The 27,850-nt window shown below is 39.2% G+C and overlaps 1 protein-coding gene across 1 annotated transcript in view; it reads right to left on the reverse strand.

Moving 5' to 3' along the window:
* The window catches only part of reep3b (receptor accessory protein 3b), a 44,115-nt gene that overhangs the window by 3,635 nt on the left and 12,630 nt on the right, over positions 1–27,850 (reverse strand). The window contains exons 2-7 of the mRNA XM_055647188.1: positions 21,834–21,906; positions 16,112–16,188; positions 10,664–10,784; positions 10,025–10,138; positions 7,221–7,368; positions 2,098–2,246 (exon numbers count right to left, since the gene is read on the reverse strand). Of these exons, the coding sequence (XP_055503163.1) occupies positions 2,098–2,246; positions 7,221–7,368; positions 10,025–10,138; positions 10,664–10,784; positions 16,112–16,188; positions 21,834–21,906 (682 nt within the window). The remainder of the gene's footprint in view (positions 1–2,097; positions 2,247–7,220; positions 7,369–10,024; positions 10,139–10,663; positions 10,785–16,111; positions 16,189–21,833; positions 21,907–27,850) is intronic.

The raw sequence follows: 27,850 nt of genomic DNA on the forward strand, positions 1-27,850 counted from the left end.
TGACAGATCCAAACCGATAGAAGATAATCAAGGTAAAGGCAAAGACAATGGATAATAATTTAACTACAAATTCCCAGGCTCCCATTGCTACAGGTTTTCTAAACTTACTCCTCTGCAAGAAGTCCATTTCATTTTTCTTAACCAAATCCATCTCTAACACAATGTGTAGGAACAGCAAATGCTGGTTTATACCGAAGATAGGCCCAAAACGGTGGACCAAAACTGAGCACAATACTCCAAACGTGGCCTCAGCAATGTCCTGTACAACCATGACCAACTTCTATACTCAACGACTGATGAATGGCCAATGCACCCAAAAGCATATTTGACCCTATCTCCCTGCGACACTACATTCAAGGAACTATGTACCTGCACTCCTAGATCCTTCTGCTCTATAACACTCCCCAGAGCCCAGCCATTCACTGTGTAGGTCCTGCCCTGGTTAGATTTCTTAAGATGCAACACTTCACACTTCTCGGCATTGAACTCCATCAACCATTCCTCAGCTCACCTGTCCAACCCATTAAGATCCATTAACATTCACTATCTACAATACCACCCAATTTAGTGTCACCTGGTAATTTACTGATTATGCCTTGTACATTCTCATCCAAATCATTGATATAGATGACAAACAGCAATGGTTCCAGCAGCGAACCCAGAGGCATACCACTCGTCATAGGCCTCCAGTCCAAAAAGTAACCTTCCAAAATCACCCTCTACTTCCTTCCATGAAGCCAATTCTCTATCCAGTCGGCTAGCTCTCCTTGGATCCCATACGATCTAACCTTCCAGAGCAGCCTACCATGCAGAACCTTGTCAAACGTGTTGCTGAAATCCATATAGATAACGTGTACAGCTGGTTTTGGTCACATCTTTAAAAATCTCAATCGCATTCAGGAGACACAATCTCCTATATACAAAAACTATGCTGACTATCCCTAATCAGCCCTTGTCCATCTAAATGCATGTGTATCATGTCCCTCAGAATACTCTGATAACTACTGATGTTTGACTCACTGGCCTATAGTTCACAGGCTTTTCCTTGCAGCCCTTCTTAAATAGAGGCACAACATTTGCCACTCTCCAATCTTCCTGCACCTAAGGGACCTTGCTCTTTCTGGATACCCTCCTTCCCTTAATGTACTTGGGATTATCCTTAACATCTGGGCCCCAGCCACGGGCTCTGGCTGAGCCCCGACCCGGGCTTCTACGGGACGATCCGGGAGGCATCGAGACCACGGTGCCTCAATAAAGGTTTCCGGCCGCGTTCCCAGTCCACGGCACGTTGGGAAGCCTTCTGGCTATGCAGCCCTTCGGGAAGCCTATACCTCTAGGTGAGATAGAAGTGTTGTGCATCTCCTCTAACTTAATCTACTGCATTGTCTGCTAAACTTGCCCATGCGTTGTTAGAAGCTGCTCCTTGCCTCTACTGTTAGCATGTCATCTAGTTTGCACTAAAAATCTGCTAAAATCCAATTTTGAGCAGCTCAATGAGTAGATGCACTGCTTGGAGTGCTGTATGAGCAGTCCAGGTTCATATCCCTGGGCTTGCAACTGCAATGTCCTGGACTCTTGTCAGCATGCTTTTAAAAACATCCCTCTTTCCAGACATTCCTTTATCTTCAAACAACCTGCTCCAATCTATTTCAGCAAGTTCCTGTCTAATACAACTCTCATCAACTTGAGCAGTTGCTGAGCAACTTCTTCGACCTATTTGTTTCTCCTCCAATTCTTTCTTCAATTACCTTAAAATTGGCATCCTCCAATTACCAATCTCCTGGCATGTACTCTGTCAGAAATCCTTAAGTGTGACCCTTGATTTTGATTCATGAGCCTTCTTAACTCCACGGGGATCAATCTCACCTGGAAACCAGTTATCTATTTGTACTGAAAACATCTCACTCTATTTTTAAAAAAAAATTCAGTGAATAGAATCTAAAAATTCTGACCTAACATTAAAATTCAAACATTTAGAAACAACCAAATAGAAAATAAAACTTATCTGCAATACAGACAAAAAGACAAAATCAAAACAATAAAATGACAGAGCACAAAAGGAAAGATCTACAGTTGCAGAACAATGATAAAATGTACCTCTTTACGATGACCTTTTCGTTTCATCTTAAGGCTCTGTGATCGTAGGAGATGCTTTTGTGTGAACAGCTCGTCATCAGAATGAGCGCTGTTCTGCTCGGCATCTGATCGATCTTCACTATCCACATCATCATAATTAAAATGCTGGTCTAAGAGATTAAATGGCACATTAGTTGGCATATTCCCAAGAATTGCTTTCATCAAACAAATTTTGTTGCATGTAAAGTGTATCCTGTCAATCGGGGAGAGGGAAAAGGATGCACACAGAAATAGGTGCAATTCAGTGTTTAAATTGCACGAGCACCCATGAATCAACATGTAAAAATTAAATGATTGTTCACCAGGGGGCAATACCACCTCAGTAGTAGACTAAAGCTGACATACAGCTATATCTTCAGCTCAAAAGACTCAAGAGTTTCATTGTCATATGTACAGACAACGGAACAACGAAATATGTACAGACAACGGAACAATGAAATTCTTGCAAAGTTAGACACAAAAAGCTGGAGTAACTCAGCGGGACAAGCAGCATCTCTGGAGAGAAGGAATGGATGACGTTTCGGGTCGAGACCCTACTTCACCCTAGCTAGTCTGAAGAAGGGTCTCATGCTGAAATGTTACCCATTCCTTCGCTCCAGAGATGCTGCCTGTCCCGCTGAGTTACTCTAACTTTTTTGTTTCTATCCTCGGTTTAAACCAGCATCTGCAGTTCCTCTTACACAATGAAATTCTTGTGGCAGCATAAAAGGCTTGTAGACAAAATACACAGATAATATAAAACAAAACATTTTCATTAAATGAACAACCACAATACTAGAGCAAACAAAACTAAAGTCATTAATGCAACCAAAGGAAGACCAGAGTTCACAAATTGAAAACAATAGATGGGGGGGGGGGAACAAGACGGAAAGAGGAGATCAAAAGCATGCAATTTATTATTCCTTTTTATACCAATTCTAAATCACCCCTATATTATAATCAAAGGTCAAAATAATCTCTCCACTGAAGCATTCATCATTCTAACAGATGAAGAGTGTAAATCTCCACCACTGTCATACCAGGGTACACTTCAATGGAAAATGAACCACATTTTTACTGTTGCCTTTTTTCTTTTTTTGCACACACACACACTTGTGAATGTTAATCAGTAGAAGAAAAACCTGTTGCCTCCTGTGAACAAACACCGTCTCATTGCACTGAGATTGCCTCAGAGAGAAAACAAAAAGGTGGGAACAAATGGGATTCTTCTCACGTTGGTAACTAGTGGGCCACCACGGGGGGGGGGGGGGGGGGGGGGGGGGGGGGGGCAGTTTGTGGACCTCAACTAATCACAATCAACATCAATGATTTGAGTGTGAGATTTTCTCCAGAGATGCTGCCTGTCTCACTGAGTTACTCCAGCTCTTTGTGACTATCTTTGGTTTAAACCAGCATCTGCACTTCCTTCCTACACACATGGTTAATCAACAATCAGGCCTGGACACAGTGGATATGGGGAGGATGTTTCCACCAGTGGGAGAGTCCCGGAACAGAGGTCATATCCAGAGAATTAAAGGACATTCCTTTTGGAAAGATATGAGGAATTTCTTTAGTCACGGTGGTGACTCTGCAGTGAATTCATTGTCATAGAAGGCTGTGGAGGTCAATTCAATGGATATATTTAAGGCAGAAGTAGATAGATTCTTCGTTAGTACAGGTGTCGGGAGTTGTAGAGAGAAGGCAGAAGAATGGGGTTAGGAAGGAGAGATGTCAGCCATGATTGAATGGCGGAGTAGGCTCGATTGGCCGGAAAGCCTAATTTTGCTCCGATCACTTATCAACTGTAACATTCCCCCATTTGCTAATGACACAAAACCAAGTGGGAATGCGAGTACAGATGAGGATGCAAAGAGGCTTCAAGGCAACAGAGACATGTTGAACGAATGAGCAACAGTACAGCAAATGGAGTACAATCTGCAAAAACATGCAGTGACTCATTTTGGTGGAGAAAACAAATGCTGAGTATTTCTTACGTGGTGACATATTGGGAATTGCTGAAGTTCAAAGCCACCTTGGTGGCCGAGTACACAAGTCGCGAAGAAGAAGCATGCTGGTTAAGCAGGCAATTAAGACGACAAATTATACACCGTTTTTTTATTGCAAGACAATCTGAGTGCAGTGTAAAGTTGCTTTACAGAATTGTAGAAAGACCTTGATAAAATCACACATGGAATACTGTGTGCAAATTTTAATCTCCTTAACCAACCATAAGAAGAATACATTTACCTTTGAATGCAGCAAAAATTCAGCCTGATGGTTCCTGACGTGGTAGGTTGGGTGAATGGGGAGACTGGAGAAGTTAGATCTCCATTCTTCATATTTTAGAAGAATGAGAAGGGGCATAATTTCAACATACAAAATTCTTAAGAGGTGGACACAAAAAGCTGGAGTAACTCAGTGGGACCTCCTGTCCCGACAGCATGTGAAGTTAGAAGATTTAGAACTGGATAATTAGAGCAGTTCATTGGGATCCTTTGCGTTAATTGCCAATTCAGCAAGACAGACAAGAGTCTGGACAAGATAACCACGTGATTAATAGACTCGGAAAGGCAGAATATAGTTATTGCTGTTGCAGTATTCTGAGCAACTGATTTCAACTGAAGGCAATCAAAATCTTAATTGTGAATAAATATTTAAAATGCAAAAATGTAAGTTCAGTGCACTATGTAAATCATGTGCCAAGGACACAACTAAATTTCCATGAGAGAGAAATGCTTACTTTCTATTTTTAGTAACTTTGGAAAAAAATGAAATTAGTTTGATCTAAGTGGGGGAGCGTGTTTTTCATTTCCTCCATCAAATTTCAATGAGTTTTCTCAGACACAATCCTACAGTCCATTCTTTACTGAGCCACCCTTCATCCACAAATTTCTCTGCTTCAGTAACAAAGATATGGACTGAACAACCAGCTATAGTGACATTAAGGGATATATACTGACCTAGACACCAGGAATAATATCCCTACTCTGCTCCAAATAAAGTGGCTGAATTTGTCTTACCTTCAACAAAAATCAGTGCTATTAACGGATGGCGGGAGGTGAATATTTAAAACAGTTAATAGGAATATTAATGCCTGCCACAGTATGGCATTTTCTCATTGCTGTACTAAAGAGTCAACCTAGATTGTTGTACTCAAGCCTCAAGAGGGACTAGAATCCAGAATCTTTTTATTCAGAGGGAAGAAAAATAGACCCAAAGCTGACAAAATAGAGGCAATATTCACAGCTATGAACAGTCATTTTCTGGGAGCATGAAAAACTGTTGCCTAACAAGGGATTATCCATCCCAACCACAATCATTTTAAGCGAGAAAGGTTTTCCTTCTTTCACTACCAATTTCCACTACCACAATCATTAAAACGTGCTGCTGCAAATAATTTAAGATACACATTACCATAACTACATGATTTAATTAAAATCTGTTATAACATCAAACTTCTCAGATATTAAGACTGAGAATTCCTGGTTCAAAATTAAGCACTACAAAATAGAATAAATTAAGAATTATGCCCAGCAAGTCACCTCCAGCTTACCCCAACCACATGCTTATCCAACACAACCAAAGGTCTAATACTCATATTTGGGATCTGTAGTTTAAGAAGTCATGAACAATCCAATAGCAATTATGCTTTGATCATTCTATCCAAACAAGCCACAACTCAAGGACAGGCTATCGTCAGATCTTAAACCGATACAAAATCAAATATAACCACCAACACAGAAACACATCAAGGCAGTGCATTCAGTCCCCTGCTCAATGTTCTCTATACCCATGATTATGTAGCCAGACAGTTCCAACGCCATCTTTAAATTCTCAGACAATGTCACTGTTGTTGAGCAAATAATAGGTAACGATGTGTCAGATTACAGGAGATTGAAAATTGAATTGAAGGGTGCCAGGACAATAATCTTGCTCTCAATGTCGGCAAGATCAAGTAGCCGATTAAATGTATAGAAAGGAACTGCAGATGTTTTTTTAAACCAAAGATAGACAAAAAAAGTTGGAGTAACTCAGCGGGACTGGCAGCGTCTCTGGAGAGAATGGGTGATGTTTCGGGTCGAGAAGAAGGGTCTCGACCTGAAACATCACCCATTCCTTCACTCCAGAGACGCTGTCCGTCCTGCTGAGTTACTCCAGCTTTGTGTCTACCAAGGAGCTGATTGTTGACTTCAGGAGGGGAAAGCCAGGGATCCAGGAACCAGTCTTCATTGATGAAGTGGAACGAGTCAAAAGTTTCATGCTTCTGGGTGTGCATATCTCTCAGGATCTGTCATGGTCCCAGCACATCAATGTAATCACAAAGAAAACTCATTAGCACCTCTACTTCCTTGGAAGATTGAGCAGATTTGGTATAATGATGGATACTCCATTGATCCCCTGCAGGTGTACAGTGGTTGCATCACGGCCTGGTTCAGCAATTCGAACACACAACAAAGGAGGCTATCAAGAGTGGTAGACACTGGCTGGTGTATCACAGGTTGCAGACATTCCCAAATTCAAAGGGATCTACAAGAGGCAATATCAAAGACCCACACGACCCTGGCCGCACTCTCATTTCACTATTACCATTGGATAAAAAGGTGTAGGATCCTGAAAATTGTGACTACCACATTCAAAAACAGCTTCTTCCCAGCAACCATCAGACACTTGAACACTCCACAACACTAACCTTCCATAGACAGTGTCTTTGATTGCAGTACAGAAGTTGTTTTGTTTTTTTTGCACTATCCCGGTTACCTGGTATTATGGTTATTAATTGATTGTTACAAGTTGTCTACTATTGTGCGTGTGGAACTGTTAAGCTGCAACAAGTAAGAATTTTGTTGTTCCGTTGTCAGTACATATGACAATTAAAACAATCTTGCTTGGGATCACTCTTCAGAACAAAACCTTAGAAAGTCCAATATCTTAGTTGCTCCTTCCTCATGCCCCCCTTCCACCCTATAATCCACCCTGAATGAACCAGAAATCCACCATGCCTGATATTTCTCAGGACCAGATTCACTGCTTCGTTTTTGGAAAAATATCAAGTCGTACAAACATTGCGTCACTTTGCGGAAAATTTTGCGCTTTAAATTACTTACTGAAGTCTTCTCTGGGCAAATGTTTAGCCTTCTTTCTGGTATCTGCACCACCAGTTAAGGAACGGTGTCCTACTGGTTCATCACCTTGTATGGTTGTCAAGTCATGCATACTTAAACTCCTCAGCTTTTCAGTAATTGCACCTTGACTCTGCATAGAAAAACAAGATCAAAAGTGCATTCATTGTTATGAATCAATTGCAAAAAAAAAGTCTTCCTTTGCTCTCAATTGAGTGTGATGAGCATCAACCAGGAAAAACTAATTTCCTTTGCTCCATAGATGCTGCCTCACCCCACTGAGTTTCTCCAGCATTTTTGTCTACCAAAAACTAAGAAAGTGCCAGTTTTACTTCCTCCGTCTTAAATGAGACCTTGTTGAAAGGGGTATTACACTGAGTTGACAATCTCAAATTAATGGGGGGGGGGGGGTAAATAAATAAAGTACGTTTGGCTATACTTCAGCTACTATTCAGGGCCAACTGAATTTTACATAAATCAGCACCAGTTGAGAATAGTTCAGAAATTATATGATCTGGATTTTGAGATCAAATATCCAACTGCATCAGCACCCAGATTCCTCTTCCGTGGAATATGCATATTCAACTAAGGGATAACCACCACTGCCATAACATGCATCAAATGTTAGATTCAAGGCATAGAATCCTAGAATATGGAAACAGGCCCTTTGCTCCATCTGGTTCATGTTGACCAAGATGTCCCCTCTAAGCTAGTCATATTTCCCATCATTTGACCACATGCCTCTAAACTTTTTCAATCCATGTACCTGTCGAAATGTCTTTCAAATGTTATTATTGCGCCTTCTTCCTCTGGCAGCTCATTCCATACACCCACCACCCTCTGAAGGGAAAAGTTGTCTCTCAGGCTCCTATCTTTCCATTCTCAGCATAAATATATGCTCTGTAGTTCTCGATTCCCCTACCTTGGGGAAAAGACTCTCTGCATTCAACCTATCAATTCTCTCCCTCCCCCCCCGCCCATTGATTATATAGACCTCTACAAAATCATCCCTTAGCCTCCTGTGCTCAAAGGAATAGCGTCTAAGCCTGCCCAATCTCTCCCTATACCTCAGATCCTCGCAAATCTTTTCTGCACTCTTTTCAGATGAGTGGTATTTTTGTTCTTCGAGTTCATCATTACCTTCACCAATATGGAATACAAACAGAGATAGACTAATCTTGGCGAAAATAATTTTGGCTAAACAGTTTCAGAACTTTTTCATGAATTGTCTGGCAACGTACGGAACAGTGGGATTCAACACAATGAAGCTCACATTAAACAGCTAAGGTTTCCCCCACAAATATTCCAAGCCAGATATCAATAACTTTAAAAAAAAGAAAGAAAGAAAGATGAGCATAAGCAACAAGGCAGCATATTTGCATGCAATTTTTCTTCGTTTAACATCGTTAAGATGATCAAAGTACTTCTAGGTAAAAAGCAGGAGCCAAATTATGTTCTTTTCTTTTAAACTAGCTTCATGATGATTATGTAAACAGGGAACCGCACTGTCCTGTTCATAGTGAGCACAAGAGGTTGAACTTCTAAACCGTTTTGAATGGTTTAAGGGGGAAATTGCAAATAATTTAAAAACTACCACTAAAATTTGTGACTTAACTATTTTCCGCTCAGAAAAATAAACTCCAAAATAGATGCTGACCACAGAAAGGTTGGGTTATACATCAGGTCAGGGACCTACACTTATTGACAGGTTGCTGCAAGAAGACTTCAGGTTCCAAAACAAAATCAGTATTAATTACAACTATTGTTGCAGTTTATATTTCTCATTTGCTGGTAACAACTTTTTTAATCATTTTTAAAAGTCATCACACTTTATTACATTTTTGGTTTGTTAATCATAATAAATTGCTTTCAAAATCTGTTTGAAACCTAACATTTATATTACCAAAAAGTCAGAGATAATTAAGCCCTAGGATACCCTTCGGATGAACATGCCATTAATAGCTTCAAAAGCCACAGTACAATTATATTTTTTTATAGGAATCATCCTAAACCCCCCCCCCCCCTCCCCACAAATATAAGGGGACAATAAGTTAATTAGTGCATTCACCCTTAACTTATAAAAAAATATAGCCACAGCAGTTATCCATTGATGCCAATAGTCTCATTACCTCAACTTGATTGGGCCAGTACAACAGCAGAAAGCTGAGTAATTATCCTGCAAAAGAGTTTGCAAGTATAGGCAAGAGAAAGCAATATCAAAGTTAGAATTAAGACAGAGGGAAAGGACAAGTCAGTGAAGAATTTCATATTTTTTACATAAAACACAGTTCAGAATTAAAACTTATTGGCTTTGAACCACATTTTTAAATGTGCATTAACTCTTGGACTATAAAAGAGGTTTTATAAAGACGTCCAATATTTAAAATGTTAATTTCTTAACAGGAAACCGAAGCAGCTTTGGGGATAAGACATGTGGAAATGTTCTACTAATTTCAATAGTTTTTTTTTTGCCTCAACTCGATTGGGGCAGTACAACAGCAGTGATTATCCTGCTAAACATTCCACTTTAACAATACATATTTGTAAAAAAAAGTCTAATGCATGATAAGGCAGTGTATTATTGTTTCTTTCATTCTGTGTCACACATACGTCTGGGCATGTGCTGAAAAGGCATGCATTAAACCTTATTTGTTCACATAATGCAAAGGAAAATAAGTAGAATGCATTCTGTAAACCGCCCCAAAATTTTATAAAATTCAGACCTTACAACACATTGGGATTTCTACAAGGCCGGATCTTTAAATCCTAGCAAAACGCACACTACTCACCTTTACCGCAGCGGACACAGCAGCAGTTGCAGCTAGATTTAGACCTTGCTTTCCAAATTTCACCATTGTATCATAGCTTCGATCTTTAGCTTGACTAATATACTCATCAATCTCCTGAAGCAAGCATAAATCACAATGTACAGATTAATTTTATCATTAATCTTTTGGAGTATGTTTCTCACAGTGCACAATATCAATATACTCACACTTAATAAATGTAGTTTATTTTGTGACAGAACAAATGTTTTTTTTCCAAGATACAAGGTACAGGATAAATGTTACTGACAATATTAATAGAACAATGAAACCAACATCTTAGGACTATGCCACAGTCAATCCTATACTCACAAAATCTGCTCATAAATATCATTGTTAAGGGCCTGTCCCACTTTCAAGACCTAATTCACGACCTCTGCCATTTGCCCTCGATTCATGGTCGTCAAGAGGTCGTAGGAGTTTGTGATGCTATTCGTAGGTACTCGTGGCATCAAGTAGGTCGGGGCATTTGTCTAGCCTGATGAAAAATGTCCACGAGTAAAATAGGTCGTGAATTAGGTCGTGAAAGTGGGACAGGCCCTTAAGTGGGATTAACTTAAAACTGAAACTATAGTTAGAAGTTCCAACAGCAGGATTACTTACTCTCTCACGGGAGGAAAGAAGAGGATGTAGAAACTTTCTGTAAAGTACTCCTGCGCCTCGTGTGTACGGAGACAATAACCAAATAACAAATGCAACTTTAAGTTCATAGTACAGTGGAAACCTGCAAACAAAGACAAATACTTATAAAGCGAAATATAGTGCAACTAGCTCAGTTTAATATGCTCTTAGTCACTTGGACAAACTAGAAATAAACTTTGTTTACAATCATCTCCTCCAAACTAGTACAAACTTAGTTATAGTCGTAGAGTTATCCCTTTTAACTCTTCCCATCCATATATCAGTTTCAATACCTTTAGAAAGTCATAGTTATATCCACTTCTATAGGTTTCTCTGGCAGCTGAATCTAGATACCGACTACCCCTTAAGTGAAAAAAAATGCCCAAGGTCCCTCTTAAATCTCTCCCCCTCTCACCTTAAGTCTATACCCTCCAATTTTAGAATCCTCTACTCTGGGGGAAAAACTGAGCGTTCACTTTATCAATGCCCCTTGTGATAGTTCAATAAGGCCAACCCCTCAATTCTCACTTTACAAAGAAATGCCACAGCCTAGCCATATAACTCATGCTCCATGCCCAGATAACAACTCGTGAATCTCTTCTGCACCTTTAAATTAGGTGCGGCCTGGATAAATAATGACAGCTTAATGACATCCTTCCTGTAGCTGGGCAACCAGAACTGCAAACAGTACTCCAAGCCTGAACTTAAACAATAAGAGGGTGTAGGTTTATGGTGAGAGGGGAAAGATGCAACAGGAACCCGAGGGGCAACATTTTCAACAGAGCGAGTGGTGGGTATATGGAGAGTGCTGCCAAATTAAATGGTTGAGGCAGGTACAAGAACAACATTTAAAGACATGGGGACATTGGAAACTAGAACTCGTTCAAATAGGCATCTTGGTTAGCATGGATGAGTTGGGCCAAAGCGCCCATTTCTCTACTGCATGAATCCGACTCATGACCAACGACTTGTACAGCTGGATCATTTTGTCCCAACTCTTGTACACAAAGTTATAATAGCTCATTGAAATATTTCCAAGATGAAAATTAAAAAAAAAAAAATTTTTAGAGACTTTGCCTCTCTGGAATCTTAGTTCAATTCAACTTCCCTTTGGATTTGCACGCAAATAGTGTGCAACTTATAAGACCTCACCAACTTGGTCATTAACATCTTCAGTGAGAAACAAAGTTATAAATATTACAATTGAAAGAATATTTCATTGATGATTGCAGAATCAAAAAATTCCCAAGGCAACCAGTTTAGAGTTCACCCCCTACCTCATCTTCTCCCCATTTTCCTACTTCTTTACAAAACTGTGTCAAAATAGTAAGTAAAATCTGGACATGTAGTTCCTTTGTTTGTTTAATCCAATCTATTAGGTAATTAAGAGACGCACAGCAAATGTTAGAAATTGCCCCTCACTAAAAATATACGTTCCATCTTGTTTAGTTAGTTATGTTTCCTAAGGATCTTCAACTACGCAGAACCCGTTTTAATCTATAACATTTATTGTGCATATAACTCTCAATGCCATTTATTTATTAAGCACAAAAGCTTGCATTCATATAGTGTTTACAGCGTTATAAAACATTCTAAGGTGCTCAACAAGAATCTCATGAAGAAAATATTGAAACGCAACCATTCTTTTTACATGTTTCTATTTGAGTAGCAGGTTAGACTTGTATGTCAAGTTTGTAAATCTACTCAATGATTTCATATGAAGGCATGTTTCATACTATACCACTGAAAATTAACCTTTTGGGAGTTGTCCAGTCACAGCCAAGTCTTCTATCCCAATTTGCAATTTTGTGGCACGTGATGTTTTTTTTTTTAAGTGACTCAAACGATTCAAGGTGGAATCAAAATCAGTTAAATTTATGGTCACAACAGCTGAGATACAGCTAAAAGCTTTTGTTGCATACTAGCCAGTCAGCAGGAAAATAATACACGATTACAATCGCATCATTTACACTATTATGATAGTTGATAAGGGAATAATGTTTAGTGCAAGATAAAGCCAGCAAATTCCGATCAAGGATACTCCAAGGGTTACCAAAGAGGTAGTCGTCCAGCACTACTCTCTGGTTGTGGCAAGATGATTCAGTTGCCCGATAACAGCTGGGAAGCAACTATCCCTGAATTTGGAGGTGTGCACTTTCACACTTCTTTACCTTTTGCCCGATGGGAGAGGGGAGAACAGGGAGTGGCAAAGGTGCGACTCTCCTTGATTGTGCAGCTGGCCTTGACGAGGCAGCGTGAGGTATAAATGGAGTCAATAGAAAGGAGGTTGGTTTGTGTGATGGTCTGGGCTGCGTCCACAATGTGCTGCAATTTCTTGCGGTCGTGGATGGAGCTCTTCCCAAACCATACTGTGAAAAGGTTTTTCCAGGAAGAATCTTTGTCTCTTCATAAAACTTACTTTTACACCTCTTTGTATCATCAGCACACTCGGATACAATCTACTCAGCATGTTCATCCAAGTCATTAACATTAACTGTAAATAGCTGAGGCCCCAGAACTGAACACCTCGGCAACCCAATTGTTGTTACAGATCGCTGAACAACAAAAGACCCATTTATTCCTACAGGTTTCCATCTTAACCAATCTATTCAAGCCACAATACTCGGAAAAACAAGCCCTCACCTTGTGAAATGAGCTTTATATGCAGGATCCTCTGAAAGATCATTTGGAAATTCTTTAGCCACGTGCAAAATCATTCACAGGCAGAAACAATACACAGAAATCTTTAAAGCGCCCACATCTTCAGGATTGATGCTGTTCACCAAAAATAGCAAGACCACTAGGTGTACATTCTCTTTGTCTACAATACTGTAAATGTACACCAAGGGATGCGTTAAAAAGACAGCATCCATAAGGATCTAATGGGAAAGAATTGATGGAAAAGAGATCAGAAATCATGCAGGGTGTGGTGTGTGTGTGTGTGTGTGTGTGTGTGTGTGTGTGTGTGTGTGTGTGTGTGTGTGTGTGTGTGTGTGTGTGTGTGTGTGTGTGTGTGTGTGTGTGTGGTGTGTGTGTGTGTGTGTGTGGTGGTGTGTGTGTGTGGAAACACCGAATTTATCCAGGCCACAGCTATTTGCCGGATTGCCTGTCACCCATGACATATTGAAGGTAGACACAAAATGCTGGAGTAACTCAGCGGGTGAGGCGGCATCTCTGAAGAGAAGGAATGGGCGACGTTCCGGGAACATCTACCATTCCTTCTCTCCAGAGATGCTACCTTACCCAATGAGTTACTCCAGCATTTTGTGTCTACTTTTGATTGAAACCAGCATCTGCAATTCTTTTTTACCCATGAATTATGTGCTGGTTTTTTAAAAGTAAGAACTCAAAATTGTCATGATGAATGAAAAAAGTTGCAAACAATCTCTGAAAAACACGAGAATATGAATAAAAAAGGACTAAAGAAGTTGCACCAAACACCAGAATGGCACGGACAGTACAAAGCAGATGCTGAAGAACATAAAAGTTGCAGAGGCAAATCATTTGGATTTAAATATGTCTGATCTTTTATCCAAGCACCCTTTCCTGGGCTAACCGTATATTGTGTACTACTAGAATATCTCTTGAGCTCTGCTGTGAATATACTCAGTAACTCCACTGCCAAGAGTTGAAATTCAAAAGATCTGCTGCCCTTTAGATAAAGTTTGACACCCCGCAGAACATAGATTGCCCCTTGTCAATCTCTCCGCTAGAACCTCAGATGTTGCCATTAAAAAAAAAAAATCACCTCGCGCTCCGAGTGCTAGAAACTGCAACCCCAGTCTGCTTAGTCTCTCTTGAATCCCCAACCCCAAATCCAGAATTAAACTTGTGAACATTAGTGATTCTCTCTTGCTGGTTTATTTCCCCATCAAAAGTGACATAACTACACACAACATGAAGGAATTAACTTAATAGGATCCTATTTCAATAAGATATTTTTACTTTTGTACATAAAACCTTTTGCAATAAACATCATTATACCATGTGGTTTCCTAATTACTTGATATATCTGCATTAACTTTTAGATAGGCAAGGAAACCCAGGTCCCGATGCACAATACTTCAAGCTCTCAACATTTCTAGGGACATACTGTACATTTTTTCCAACAAGGCAGATGGCTTCACATTTTTTCCATCTGCCGCATACTCACAAATTCACTTAACCTGTCCATGCCTTGTTGAAGCCTCTCTGCATCCTGCCCACAACTTCAACTTCCATCAACATTTTGATCAACAAGGATACACCAATGTTAACTTTTGCTTAACATACTTAGAAGATTCAGAAAATTGAACAGATTTTAGAACTGTAAACTAGAAGAGCCATCTACTACTGTAGAAGTCTATTTAATCCAGTAAATCTAAATTAGTCGACGAATGACACAAAAAGCTGGATTCAGACCAAAGAAGGGTCTCGACCCAAAACGTGACCCATTCCATCTCGCCAGAGATGCTGCCTGTCCCACCGAGTTGCACCAGCATTTTATATCCATCTTCGGTTTCTAAATTAGTCTCAGGTTCTGCTTTGGGTTTCGCTTAATACATTCTAACTGTTAAATAAAATATAATTTTAAAAGAAAATTTAAGTAACATTTAGACAGGTACGTGGATAGGGTAGGTTTAGAGGGGTGTGGGCCAAATGCAGGTAGGTGGGACTTGTGTAGATGGGACATGTCGGGCCGAAGGGCAAGTTGGGTTGAAGGGCCCGTTTCCACGCTGTAAGACTTTTATCGTTGAAACCTCACCCACTGACATTTTGACAAATAATTTTAAAGTCCAGATAAAACAGGACCACTTTTTATCCAGCAGATATCAAGAATGGGGACATTTATTAATAGAGCCAGAAAGTACTTCATAAATCTTAATTGCTCACTCTAAGCGGCTTGCTGGCGAAAGGACTAAACAACAAATTGTTGCAAAACTGATGATAAGTACATGACTTCAATTGATATACCGTCAAATATATTGTCTTCAGTGAGAGATAAATGAGTGCCCTAACCAGAACAGATTGCATTCACTGTTTGTACTCTTGCAGTTTATTTTTCTTCAGCCCTCAAATACGCTGCAGTAGAACCCAGCTACCTGACCCAAGCCCAGTGTTACCCAACATGGGTCACGTCAGGTTGCATGTTGAAAACTATTTTATTGATGGCTTGGTTTGAGCCAGGATGAACAGAATCTGGAAGTACATTCCAAAACCGTATATGCAGGTATCAAAATAAAAAGTCACCTGATTCAGGATAGGTTTGGATCAACTCGAGTTTTAATTTCATGCCTCTGCAGTACTCAGCAATATAAAGCATAAGGATAAGCATAATTTCATCATTACGATTTCAGTAATTTTCTATCTTTTATCAATTTTTTTGTTAAACAATTACCAGTCGTTTAAATTAGCTGCAAACTTCATTGCGTCCTATTTTGTGGTCCTTACCATGCAATAGTGAGATCTGCAAAAGTTTCAAGTATCGTGTAAAGGGCAAAAACAATCCAGTACATCATCCAACGAACCTGAAAAAGACAAAGACAGAACCATATTTTACATGATATTTGAATTAATGAACACAAGTAATCTGCATGAGCACCTCTCCTGAAACGGAAGAATTAAAATAGTCACGCTAACAAGATTAATGAGACAGAATGAAGTCAAGCGGCTGAAATATGTAATTATATTTGTAGAATCCCTCATTTAGAGATGCTGGAAGAAGAGGAAGCTGGAATAAGGGCACTGAACAAAAACTAATAACCGGGGGTTGGATGGATTTCCTGCCAATTATGCTGAACAGATTGGGTTAAAAAAAAAACTATGGAAGAGAAAAAGCACACTAACAGCAAAATGAAATCTACCTATATCTATTATTTGCACTGCTCATTGGCTGACCCAGGTGTATGAATGACCTTAAAGTTACGTGATGATATATATCAGTTGAAACTCTCTTAGCAATTAAAGTGTTATTTTTAGTGAGTGAATGAAATAAAATGAACGGATGTCATTTCAAAATTGCTGGTAGGATAAGTAATGTTGGACCTTAATTGACTTTAATCAACCTGACCATCCATTTCTCCCATACTATTATTACTCTAATGATATGGTTCAGCAACCATGCTTATTTTGAGATGATTTTAGACAGTCTAAATTATACTGCTTCAATTATACTGCTGACTCCATCTGGCTAACATGACATGGCTGAACAAGGCATTTCTTATATTTCAATGCACAGGCAGAGAACTATGAACAAGCATCTATCTGAAAAAAGGAGTCAGCCCTACCATTATCTCAGTATGTGCACTTTTGTTTTACAGCCTTTTTAACTGCTTTAATATATTTCAACAGAAAAGAGCCACCACGGGGTGCCAAAAGCTTTGGGCTTGAAGGCCAATATCATTGGACAGGGTAGGTGTTAGGATGTTGTTTCCCTCATCTGAGAAGTCCAGAATTCATGATCACAGATTCAAAATAACCAGCACCAAATCAGAATGTTCTTCTTTCAAAAGGTTTTGGAATGTTCTACCTCAAAGAGGGCTAAGACGGCTCAGTCACAGCTTGTACTCAAGATCAACAAATTTCTGAATATTTTAGAAATAATAAGAAACAGGGAAATGGGTTTGTGTATAAACAGCTTTCCAGAGTTTACACTTCCCAACATAATACTTCACAATTGCCGACTGCTTATGACGATTGGGAGAGTGTCATGGTTTGGATTAGGAGTAAAGACAAATATGATTGAGGCTCATCACCCAAGTTTAAAGTTTCAAGACATAGACACCAGGAGCTGCAGATGCTGGTTTATAAAAAAGGACACAGACTCAGTTTCTCAGCCCATGTTCGCCTGCAAGTTTCAAGTTTATAATCATATGCATGAACATGGTGAGGCACAAATACAATGAAAAAGCTTGCTTGCAGCAGTATCATAGGCACAGATTTAGACAAACACACACAAAAACAAGAAGATACAAGGAACTGCAGATGCTGGTTTACAAAAAATATATACAAAGTGCTGGAGAAACTCAGCGGATCAGGAAGCACCTCTGGAGAACATGGATACATTACTTTTTGGGTGGAGACCCTTCTTTATAGGCAAAATTTATACACAGATTACACAAAATATAGAAGACAGTGCCAAAAAAACAAACATTTGTGTCAATACATAATTAGAAACTAAAAAAAAGTCCAGAGTAGTGCTTGAGGTTGGCCACAGAAAGAGATTTGCCAGAAATGGAGTGATGTAGAGATAAAGATAATTTATTCTCACTTTAGGAGTCTGTGGTGCAGCCTTTGTAGGTTTATAAAATTTGAGGGGGCATAAATACGGTAGAAAGCCACAGATATTTTCATATGGTGAGGAGAGAGTCTAAAAATAGAAGGTCCAACTTGAATGTCAGACAGGGGAAATTTAAAGGAAATAAAGAGGGAGAAGCATTTCCATAGGGGCTGGTGGTTATATGAAATGAATTGCTAGAAGAAATAGTAGAGACAAATACATTGATGGTGTTTAAAAACCACTTGGACAGGAAGGGAATTGAGGGCCATGGATCTAACGAGGGCAAATAGAATGAGCGCAGATAAGCATGATGGTCAGCATGGACGAGTTGGACCTGTTTCTGTGCTGTACAACTCAGACTTAAAAGTGGACAGAAGTTATATTATGCCAAATAAATGGATTTAAAAACATACTTTTGGGAGTCCATGTGGGGAATTTACTAACAATTAACACCTCAAGACCAATGTAGATCAGGCAGGGTTTGAAACATTTTCAGCAATTAAGACGACGTCAGTTGCTCCAGAAAAACAACTTGATTTTAAACTGGTGCACCCTCTCAATTATATAATGGGTGAGGCACATAAGTGAGGAGGAATTACTGGAAGAACTGCATATGAACAAGCTTGTCACAACTTATACATAGAACATAACCACATGGAATGGCAACTTACATGACAATGAAATTTTTACCAACTGAAAACAACCTTTGGGGTTTGGCTGCCTTAGTGCCGCTTACGTCAGCAACATCCAAGCTGAGTGCCAAAAGTCAGCACTGTAAAGCCAAATTAAACTTACTTTAGCCTTCATCAGATCAACTCCAAGGTTAAAAACAGTGCCTCTTCTCAAAAGCACAGGCAATCCCAAGGAACAGCCTTGAATAAATAACTAACATCTGTTGAACTGAAGGCAAAACTTAAATCTATTCCAAGTTCAAGATAATCCCATAAGTCTGTCCCATCTACGAATGGAATGATGTAATTTTTCTGTTTTGACTTCCACGCGTATTACTTTTGTTAAGGAGACACTGCTGGGTTTTTTTTTTTCTTTAAATGTTATTTCTGTTGCTAGACAAACAAAAAGAGAATCTTCGACAATTACACCAGTTTTCCTCTGGACAGTTTATACTGTTAGGATGTCTCTGTCCATATGTTGACAATTCAGCAGTGGCCACCCACACGCAGATAGACTGCAAACCACAAGTGCAAGTAATGTGCAAAAGCCAATTATTAAAGAGCTAACAAATATGCGCAGTCCTTTTCCCAGGATATGGAAATCAAGAAATAGGGGGCATAAGTTTAAAGTGAGAGGGAAAGAATGTAATAGGAACCCGATGGGCAACTTTTTCACAGATTGGCGAATGAGCTGCCAAATAAAATAGCTGAGGCAGGGACAATACAACATTTAAAAGACATTTGGACGGGTACATAGATAGGAAAGGTTTTGAGCGATATGGGCCAGCCACGGCACATAAGACTCCCTTGCATGGGGCATCTTGGTCAACACGGATGAGGTGGACAGAAAAGCCTGGTTTTATGCTGTATGACTCAATAAAAATAATAACACCTTTATAATAACTGGCACTGACAGACGGGGAAGTACATCACTGAAATTTTAAAATACCCCATATAAATTGTACAACTACATTCACCAGCTCAGACCAGCCGTACATAAGACAACATAAAAGTAGGAAGACATCATTTGGCTCCTCATGCCACCTCTGCATCGTGGTTGATCATGAAGCTAAGTGCTATTTTCCTGCACTAACAGGGCATCCTTTGATATCCAAACATCTATTGATCTCAATCTGGAATATATTCTGATTAAGGGTCCAGACCAGAAACGTCACATCCACAATCTTCAGAGATGCTGCCTGACCCACTGAGTTACTCCAGCACAGTGCGTCTATTTTTCTTCTTACCAGGGTCCTGAATGGCTAATTTAAAGACTGCAACCTCAGGATCCAGACAAGCTGGCTTGTTGGAATGACCCAGAGTAATACAGTGCACTGACCCTCATAATGCATGTGGCCAGGTGCACAAATCATTGGCTTCAACAACATGCAACATCCTACCCCAAGGCGTACCAGCTGTTAAACTGGTTGCTGTTAGCAAATATTTGTGAACGCCAAAATCACTTGGGACCTGTAGCTCAAATAAAAATGCTCAAACACATTAAAATTTAAAGTGTTCTGAAAGCCAAGTAAAAAATGATTAAAAACAAGTTAATAATCAAATCAAATAAAAACCTCCACCTGCTTTAAACCACCCGCACCCCACTCACCAGCAGCCTTTTATACATTTCAATTGGTCAACTGTACTTGCACGGGTTAACCCAGAGAGTGGGTTAAATAACTGACATCAGTTCAACTGAAGGCAAAACTTAAACTGATTCTAAGCGCAAGACAATCCCACATATCTGCAAGTAGGATGACCCAGCAAATGTTTCACAGGGAATGCAGAGACTGTGCTGTCCCATTGGATTCCATGAAGAGTACACAGGCACAGTGCAGAACTGCAGAGGTGCCTTACAGCCAACACTATATCAAGCAAAAGGATTCACTTCACCCTCTGCCCTGAAATAGCCATGTTACAACATAATTTGACACTTATAATCTGCTGGAAGACCAGAACTAAAAATAGAAAATTGTTGCTGCAGGTCAGGTCATTGATGCTGCAGGTCAGGCAGTCAGAATGAATTAAGAAGCCACAGAAGGTAGTTGAGGCCAGTTCATTGGCTATATTTAAGAGGGAGTTAGATGTGGCCCTTGTGGCTAAATGGATCAGGGGGTATGGAGAGAAGGCAGGTACAGGATACTGAGTTGGATGATCAGCCATGATCATATTGAATGGCGGTGCAGGCTCAAAGGGCCGAATGGCCTACTCCTGCACCTATTTTCTATGTTTCTAAGATTCGTTTACACAGAACTAACAGTCATTTTGTTGATTATCATAATTTTCTCAATTTTACGTTTAGTTTTCTTTTCATCAAAAATGTTGTTTCGAAAAATGCAGTTATTTGTTTGAGAGATCTTACTTCCCTACTCTTTCCATATTCCATTCATTCAGCAAGTGTGCATGCACATGTTAACATTTTCCTGTCAGGACTGGAACAGTTCCTTGTTCAGGCACCTAGTTCAGCATCAAGCTGATTAGGTACTTATCATATCTGTATCTCTGTTTCAACTTATCTTCTTCCACCCAACGGCTTTTAAAGTAAATGTTGCCTTGGTGACTTCAGTCAGCACCCTACCAGGGGCATTCTCTCTATCTCTGCAATTTAAAACATACTTGTCTCCCCAGCCTTTCCAATTCTGTTGAAGCATCTACAACTTAAAACGGCCCTTGTGTTTCTCTCCTACCGACGATGCTGAGTGCATCCAGCATTTGCCTTTTGTTTCAGAATTCCAGCGTCTGCAGTTTGTTTGAATTGATCAAATCTGCTCTGATCAACAACATGTCTCGGCCCCAAACGCGGAAGAGTATTTGAATGACCATGGTGTCATTCCTCTTTCCGCACATCCAAAGCCACTCATGATTTACTTGTTTGGAAGTGCTTAGTGCTGTTAGCTTATGTTCAATTTGATCCTGAGAGCAATTTAGAAACCTTATAACCAGTTGACAGCAGGTATTGCTACCTGCTGGAGTAGAACAAAAGGCCAAGTCCAAGCCCTTCAATTGAATTATCTTGTATCTTGATAGGAAGAAAACTAATTAAACTGTTTAGTAAAAACATTCCTGAAAATTCCTTAACAAGCATATATTTTTAATGCAATGCGCTCATGCTCAAATTTAAACAAAAGAAAGGAGCGACAAAATACTATTTATAGTAATAAAGTGCAAAATAATACTTTTAGTTTAATGATAGCGTTTTAGCAAAATGGAAAAAGGTACTTACATATTCCTTCACGTTTTTGGTTTTTACAGCTTTGTATGAATAATAAGCAGGATATAAGGTTCCAAACACAAGGCTGCAAAGAAACACAAATAGATACCATCACTATTTACAGTATGTGTTACATAAAACCTACTGTTTACGTGCATATCAAAGAGGTATTTTGCAAACCCATGCCTCTTTATAACCACAAGGGAACAAAATCTTTGAACGCCACAAGGCTTCAGGAAACACTTACACCAACCACAAATATCCATCTACCTCTAGACAGGATAACTTATTCAGCAGGCTCTGTCACTTGTCAGCTATTAAAATACCCCATCTTCTGCTTCTTATAAATAATTCTGCCACTAACTAGTCAGCACCTGCCAAAGCTTTCCAGAGTCTCGTGCTCAGAGAATAGAATCCAAGCGTATCCACCTGCATTATCCTGCACTGCTTAAAACTATCACGTAAATATTGAGAATTTATTAGATATATATCATGTATTAATGCCAATTCAGAGGGGCTGAATTTGGTAAGATACAACAAACAAAAATAGTGGTAGCCAACAATGTGAAACTGCAGTGGGAAACATTCCAAATGCCATTCCATCAAAGTGCTGTAAATATATACTCCAATTAAAAGAAAAGAGTAAAATATATGTTCATGATACTCCCGGCATGGGTGAAGTGGGATGTTTGGAATGGGACTCCTGAGGATTGCAACAAATTTCAATAGAACTTTAATAAACTTCCAGAATTGGCAAATGAAATTCAACACAAATAAATGCTAAATTTCAGAGGATGAATAGGGAGGTGACGTATTACTTAGGAGTTGCATGTCTAATGAGGTAGAGGAACAAAAGGAATCACAGAACACAGAACAGATCAGTTATTGAATTGCTCAAAAGGTTATCAAGGTCATAAGTGTTTGGAGGAATAGGAATACTTTGTCACATGTGACTAGTTACAGTGAGATTCTTTGCTTGAATACACAATGTATACAAATAGCAGTCACCTACGGCGCTGACAATGTTAAAGCATGCCGGCTCCCCCAGAATCACCCACACTGGATCCCCAAATGAAATTCAACACAACCATGGATTCTTTCTAATGGTAAATTTCAGAGGATGAATAGGGAGGTGACGTATTACTTAGGAGTTTTGCATGTCTCCCCTACAAACTGAGGTAGAGGAACAAAAGGATATCCTAGCCAGAACTACCTCCTCTGGCAGAAAGAGATGCCAATCTACCCAATCTAAGCTACGTTAAACCTTTAACCAATCTCGGTCATACCACACTCGAGAGCACTTTGTATAGTGTTGTGCTTACTGCTTCTTGTGCAGTACTGTTCTAATTTCTGGTGCCATATCATGATTAAAGAAATACAGCGGAAATCCAGAGGAATACTTTACAAAGACGTAGCAGAAAGACGTGATACACATGTCAAGAAGTGGTACAGTGAGATTCTTTGCTCTGAGAAATGAAGGCAGGAGAGTACCTATAAATAGCAGTCTTTTAAAAATACGGCACTAAAGTGGATATGAAAATATTTCCACTTAAGAACAACCCTTTCAAAATCAATGTTCACGGCGAAATCCAAAAGGAATTATAAAAAAGGACTTAAAGAATGATAGCAATGTGGAACTCATCACCACAGTGGTTTAAGTGAAAGATATAAACGTGTTTAAGAGAAGATGGGGGAAAGCATGAGGGAGGAAGAACTTGAGGGATTTTGTTTAAGATTTAGATTAAAAGAATGGGAACCTGGTCAAGTTTAACATAAATGCTGCATGGATTGGTTAGGTACAGTACATTCTCTATATACCAGCCAGGGTCAAAGGGAAACAGAGAGAAATCAAGCTTGATATCAATTTGCACGAGTACAAATACAGAACAGTCAGCAGAAAGGGGACAGAATCCTGAAGCAAATGGCATAAAATTAACTACGCAGGCGAGCAGCTGCATTTAAATTGGAACTATAGCCTACTATATTTCACACAGAAAACATTATGACTTTTAAACAATCTAACTACAGTGCTTCATCTGTAACATAAACTTCTCCAGCTTCAAGGTGCTTATCCAGGCACTGCAAGGCACGTACCGTACCCGAGAGTGATTGCTGAGAATATCCGTTTGAACAATGGGACATTCCTGAAGCATACTAGCCACCCTACATCTCCCCAACCTCAAAATATGCTCTATATCCAAGTTAATTCCCACTCCTCCTCAAAACCCCCCCACTCTACCATCTGGGGGATTTCTCTTCATCTAGTGTTTACCTCAAATCTGGCTTCAAATCAGCACACTCTCATACCCCACACCCTTCGACCACTCCTCAACCGAATTCCAAAGACCTGAATGAGGATTAGCCCAGCATGTTCGCGCATGTTCCACAGGCAACTAACAAGCAGTAACAAACAAAAGTGTACACTTTGGGTGTACATTTTGCCATTCCCTGAAAAATAGATAGTACAGGATGTCGCCAGGTTACAACACGGTTCAATTCCCAAGAGCTGTTTGCAAAGTGAACAGTTCTTGTCGAATGCAACCACAAATCAAGTTTGTGCATGGAGGAAGATGCCAGTAGCCCCACAACAGATAACAGTTCCTTGCTTCCAATTCCCCAAACATTCATTTGTATGCAGGAGCGTACAAGTTGGACGTTTGTATGCTGGAGAAGACCTGTACTCACAAACAAAACAATGGATGGTTTCGGGATCCTGTATAGAACCCTCTCATTATCATTTATTAATAAAAAATAAACCATACGCAAAAAGCAGATGTTTTACTGGACTAGATAGCTTTAAATCAAGGATTCAAAGAGAAGAAAGATACATCGTTGTAGTTATTTTCACATTCCATACATTATCCCCACAGATAAACATACAATACCTCTCTCACACTCTGCCTCTATGCTCCAGTTCAAAGTAAAAATGCACCACTTTGATGCACAAGAGCAGACTTTATTTTTATAGCAAATAACAGACAATGAACAACTTGTTTCAGCCCTGGTGTTTGCCCATCTGCTTCTATTCTAAAAAAATTACAGCATTCCAGAAAAATTCAGAGAACAACTGGATTACTTAATCCCAGCAAATAACTTTGTTAGTGGTCTACCAATCGATATTCTGGAACACATTCTGTATTCAGACTTCTATACTTATTTGTACTGGGCACAATTTAAGAAGTTATTTATAGAAGTTTTTGTTCCACACAACAATAAAATGTTTGCTTAAATATTAAGAACTGCATTCTCCAAAAGGCTTCAAAGCCTACCAGTGCTCAGGGTATGAGCTAACATTAAAACCACACCAGCATGTAGACATGAGAGCTCACATCTTGTGTACAGATTAATGGCAGCTTGCCCGTAAAACCAGATGGGAACAAAGCCAGGTTTTTACTCTGGCTTCAGCTAAAACTTAGTGTTCTATCATGCAGGAAGGTTTAAAAATGAAAAAAATGCACTGAACACTTAGTCAACAGAAATTTGACTCTTGGTTTTTTTTCTGTTAGCAGTCAGGAAAGTTTGTTCCGTACAACAGTTGTAGCAAAATACTTGGATACAAACATTTAGTTTATTTAAATGTCAAATGAACAATGTGATCTGTACATGTTTACAGCAGAGAAAATGCCATTTTCTTATTGGAAAGAAATCGCCTACTAAAATGTAAAATAATTAAGTCATTAAAATAAATAATTAGAAATAATATGGACTTTAAAGCCACTCATTATAATTTTGAAAAGTATCTGTTTGAACCAACAAGCTTTTTTAAAGATCTCAAACTCAAAATAGCAATGTGTATTAAATAACAGAATAAGATGAAAAGTAGAAAAAAAGCACTACAAAAATGTTACCAAAATGAGATAGCGTCACTCCATTCTCCCCACATGTTGATTGCTAAGTCAGATAACAATATCAGTGTGTAAAAGTGTTTTGCATCCAAACTTCTGATAGATCACATAATCAACATTTTCAGGAGAACACTTCTGAATATCACCATCAAATAACATCAGATTTATTGCTGTCCAGAACAAGGATTCCTAGTTTTAAAGGAATCGCAAAAAGGGAAACTCCATGTTTTTGTGTTTAAAAAAAAGGGCAATATACAGTGACCTCCATGTTTGGGAGAAAGACCCATCACTTATTTGCCTCTGTATTCCACAATTTGAGATTTGTAATAGAAAAAAAAAAATCACATGTGGTTAAAGTGCACGTTGTCAGATTTTAATAAAGGGATTTTTTTTAATACATTTTGGTTTCACCGTGTAGAAATTACAGCAGTGTTTATACATAGTCCCCTCACTTCAGGGCACCATAATGTTTGGGACACAGCAGTCATGTAAATGAAAGTAGTTATGTTTAGTATTTTGTTGGATATCCTTTGCATGCAATGACTGCTTGAAGTCTGCGATTCATGGACATCACCAGTTGTTGGGTGTCTTCTCTGGTGAAGCTCTGCCAGGCCTGTATTGCAGCCTTCAGCCTGCGCTTCTTTTGGGGGCTAGTCCCCTTCAGTTTTCTCTTCAGCATATAAAAGGCATGCTCAATTGGGTTCAGCTCAGGTGATTGACCTGGCCATTCAAGAATTGGCCATTTTTTAGCTTTGATAAACTCCTTTGTTGCTTTAGCAGTATTTTTGTGATCATTGCCTTGCTGTAGAATGAACTGCTGACAAAGAGTTTTGAGGCATTTGTTCAAACTTGAGCAGATAGGATGTGTTCATACACTTCATAATGGGTTCTTTGACTTTCATTGGCACAACTTTGGTCCTCATGTTGATAAACATCAATAAATGTGTCCAAAGGTGATGGAATGACTGGAGGAACGACTTGGTGTTGAGAGCTCCCTTATACCTGCATTAAGGAGGCATTTAAACACATCTGAGCAATTACAAACACCTGTGAAGCCATGTGTCCCAAACATTATTGTGCCCTGAAATGGGAGGAACTATGTATAAACACAGCTGCAATTTCTACATGGCGAAACCAAAATGTATAAAAGTGGCCTTTAATAAAATCTGACAATTTGCACTTTAACCACAGGTGATTTTTTCTATTACAGATCTCAAATTGTGGAGTACAGAGGCAAATAAATGATGGGTCTTTGTCACAAACATTATGGAGGGCACTGTCCATGTGGAAGAAGCCAAAAGCAATACAACTATGCAAAATGAAAGCAGGGCAGAGTTCAAAATGCTCCCAGAGGTAAACAGAATTAAAGATTAATGGATTCCAGTTTGGTGGGCGGTCAAAATGCTTGTCGAAAATCATTATTGCTGGTTCATGGAAAAAATTGCAAAGAAAATAAATGTAAAAGCACATAGATTAAATGCACAAGAGCAAATGAAACACGTTTCAATCCAAATATCTACAAAATAATTAAGTTATTTTCTTCAATAGCCACAAAAGTAAGATTTTTTAACAGCAGGGGTAGAGAAGCTTTATTGTAATCAGTAAATCATTTTCTACATGAAACTAAAAACATTACTTTTAATTTGTTTGCCTCACTACGTGGACTCAACTCAATTGCAAGTTATAACATTCACAGCCCAATATCCATAAATAAGTCAACTGGTAATTAGAAACATCACGATCTTCAATTAGGAAACAAGCTAGCCTCTAAAATCCGTTTTTCCCCAAAGAATCCATACAGATTCAGTGAGAAATATGCACTATTGTGGCATGGACATCAGAATACAAAAGATGCAGAAACAAAACCTCCTTCACTGACAGCCTAAGAAAATTAATGAAAGCAAGATAGTCTCATCTTTCCCTCTCCTCTCGGTCGGCCTCATCTTTCCCTCTCGGCCCATCCCCCCCCCCCCCCCCCCCTTCCTACATCCCATCTTTTCTGTCTTATCTTGACAACAGCAAAGCCAACTTTGCTTCTAAATCCTGGATAGAATTCAGATAACACAGGAAACAGAAGCTAATGTTGGATCAACCACTGAAAAAGGAGAAGTACAAATTCTTATTTTAATAGAGCAATTTTAATGTTTAAATCTGATTTGCACATCTAATATGCATCTTGGATTT

This window comes from Leucoraja erinacea, chromosome 15 (genome assembly GCF_028641065.1).
Source record: "Leucoraja erinacea ecotype New England chromosome 15, Leri_hhj_1, whole genome shotgun sequence".
NCBI classification, from domain to species: Eukaryota; Metazoa; Chordata; class Chondrichthyes; order Rajiformes; family Rajidae; genus Leucoraja; species Leucoraja erinaceus.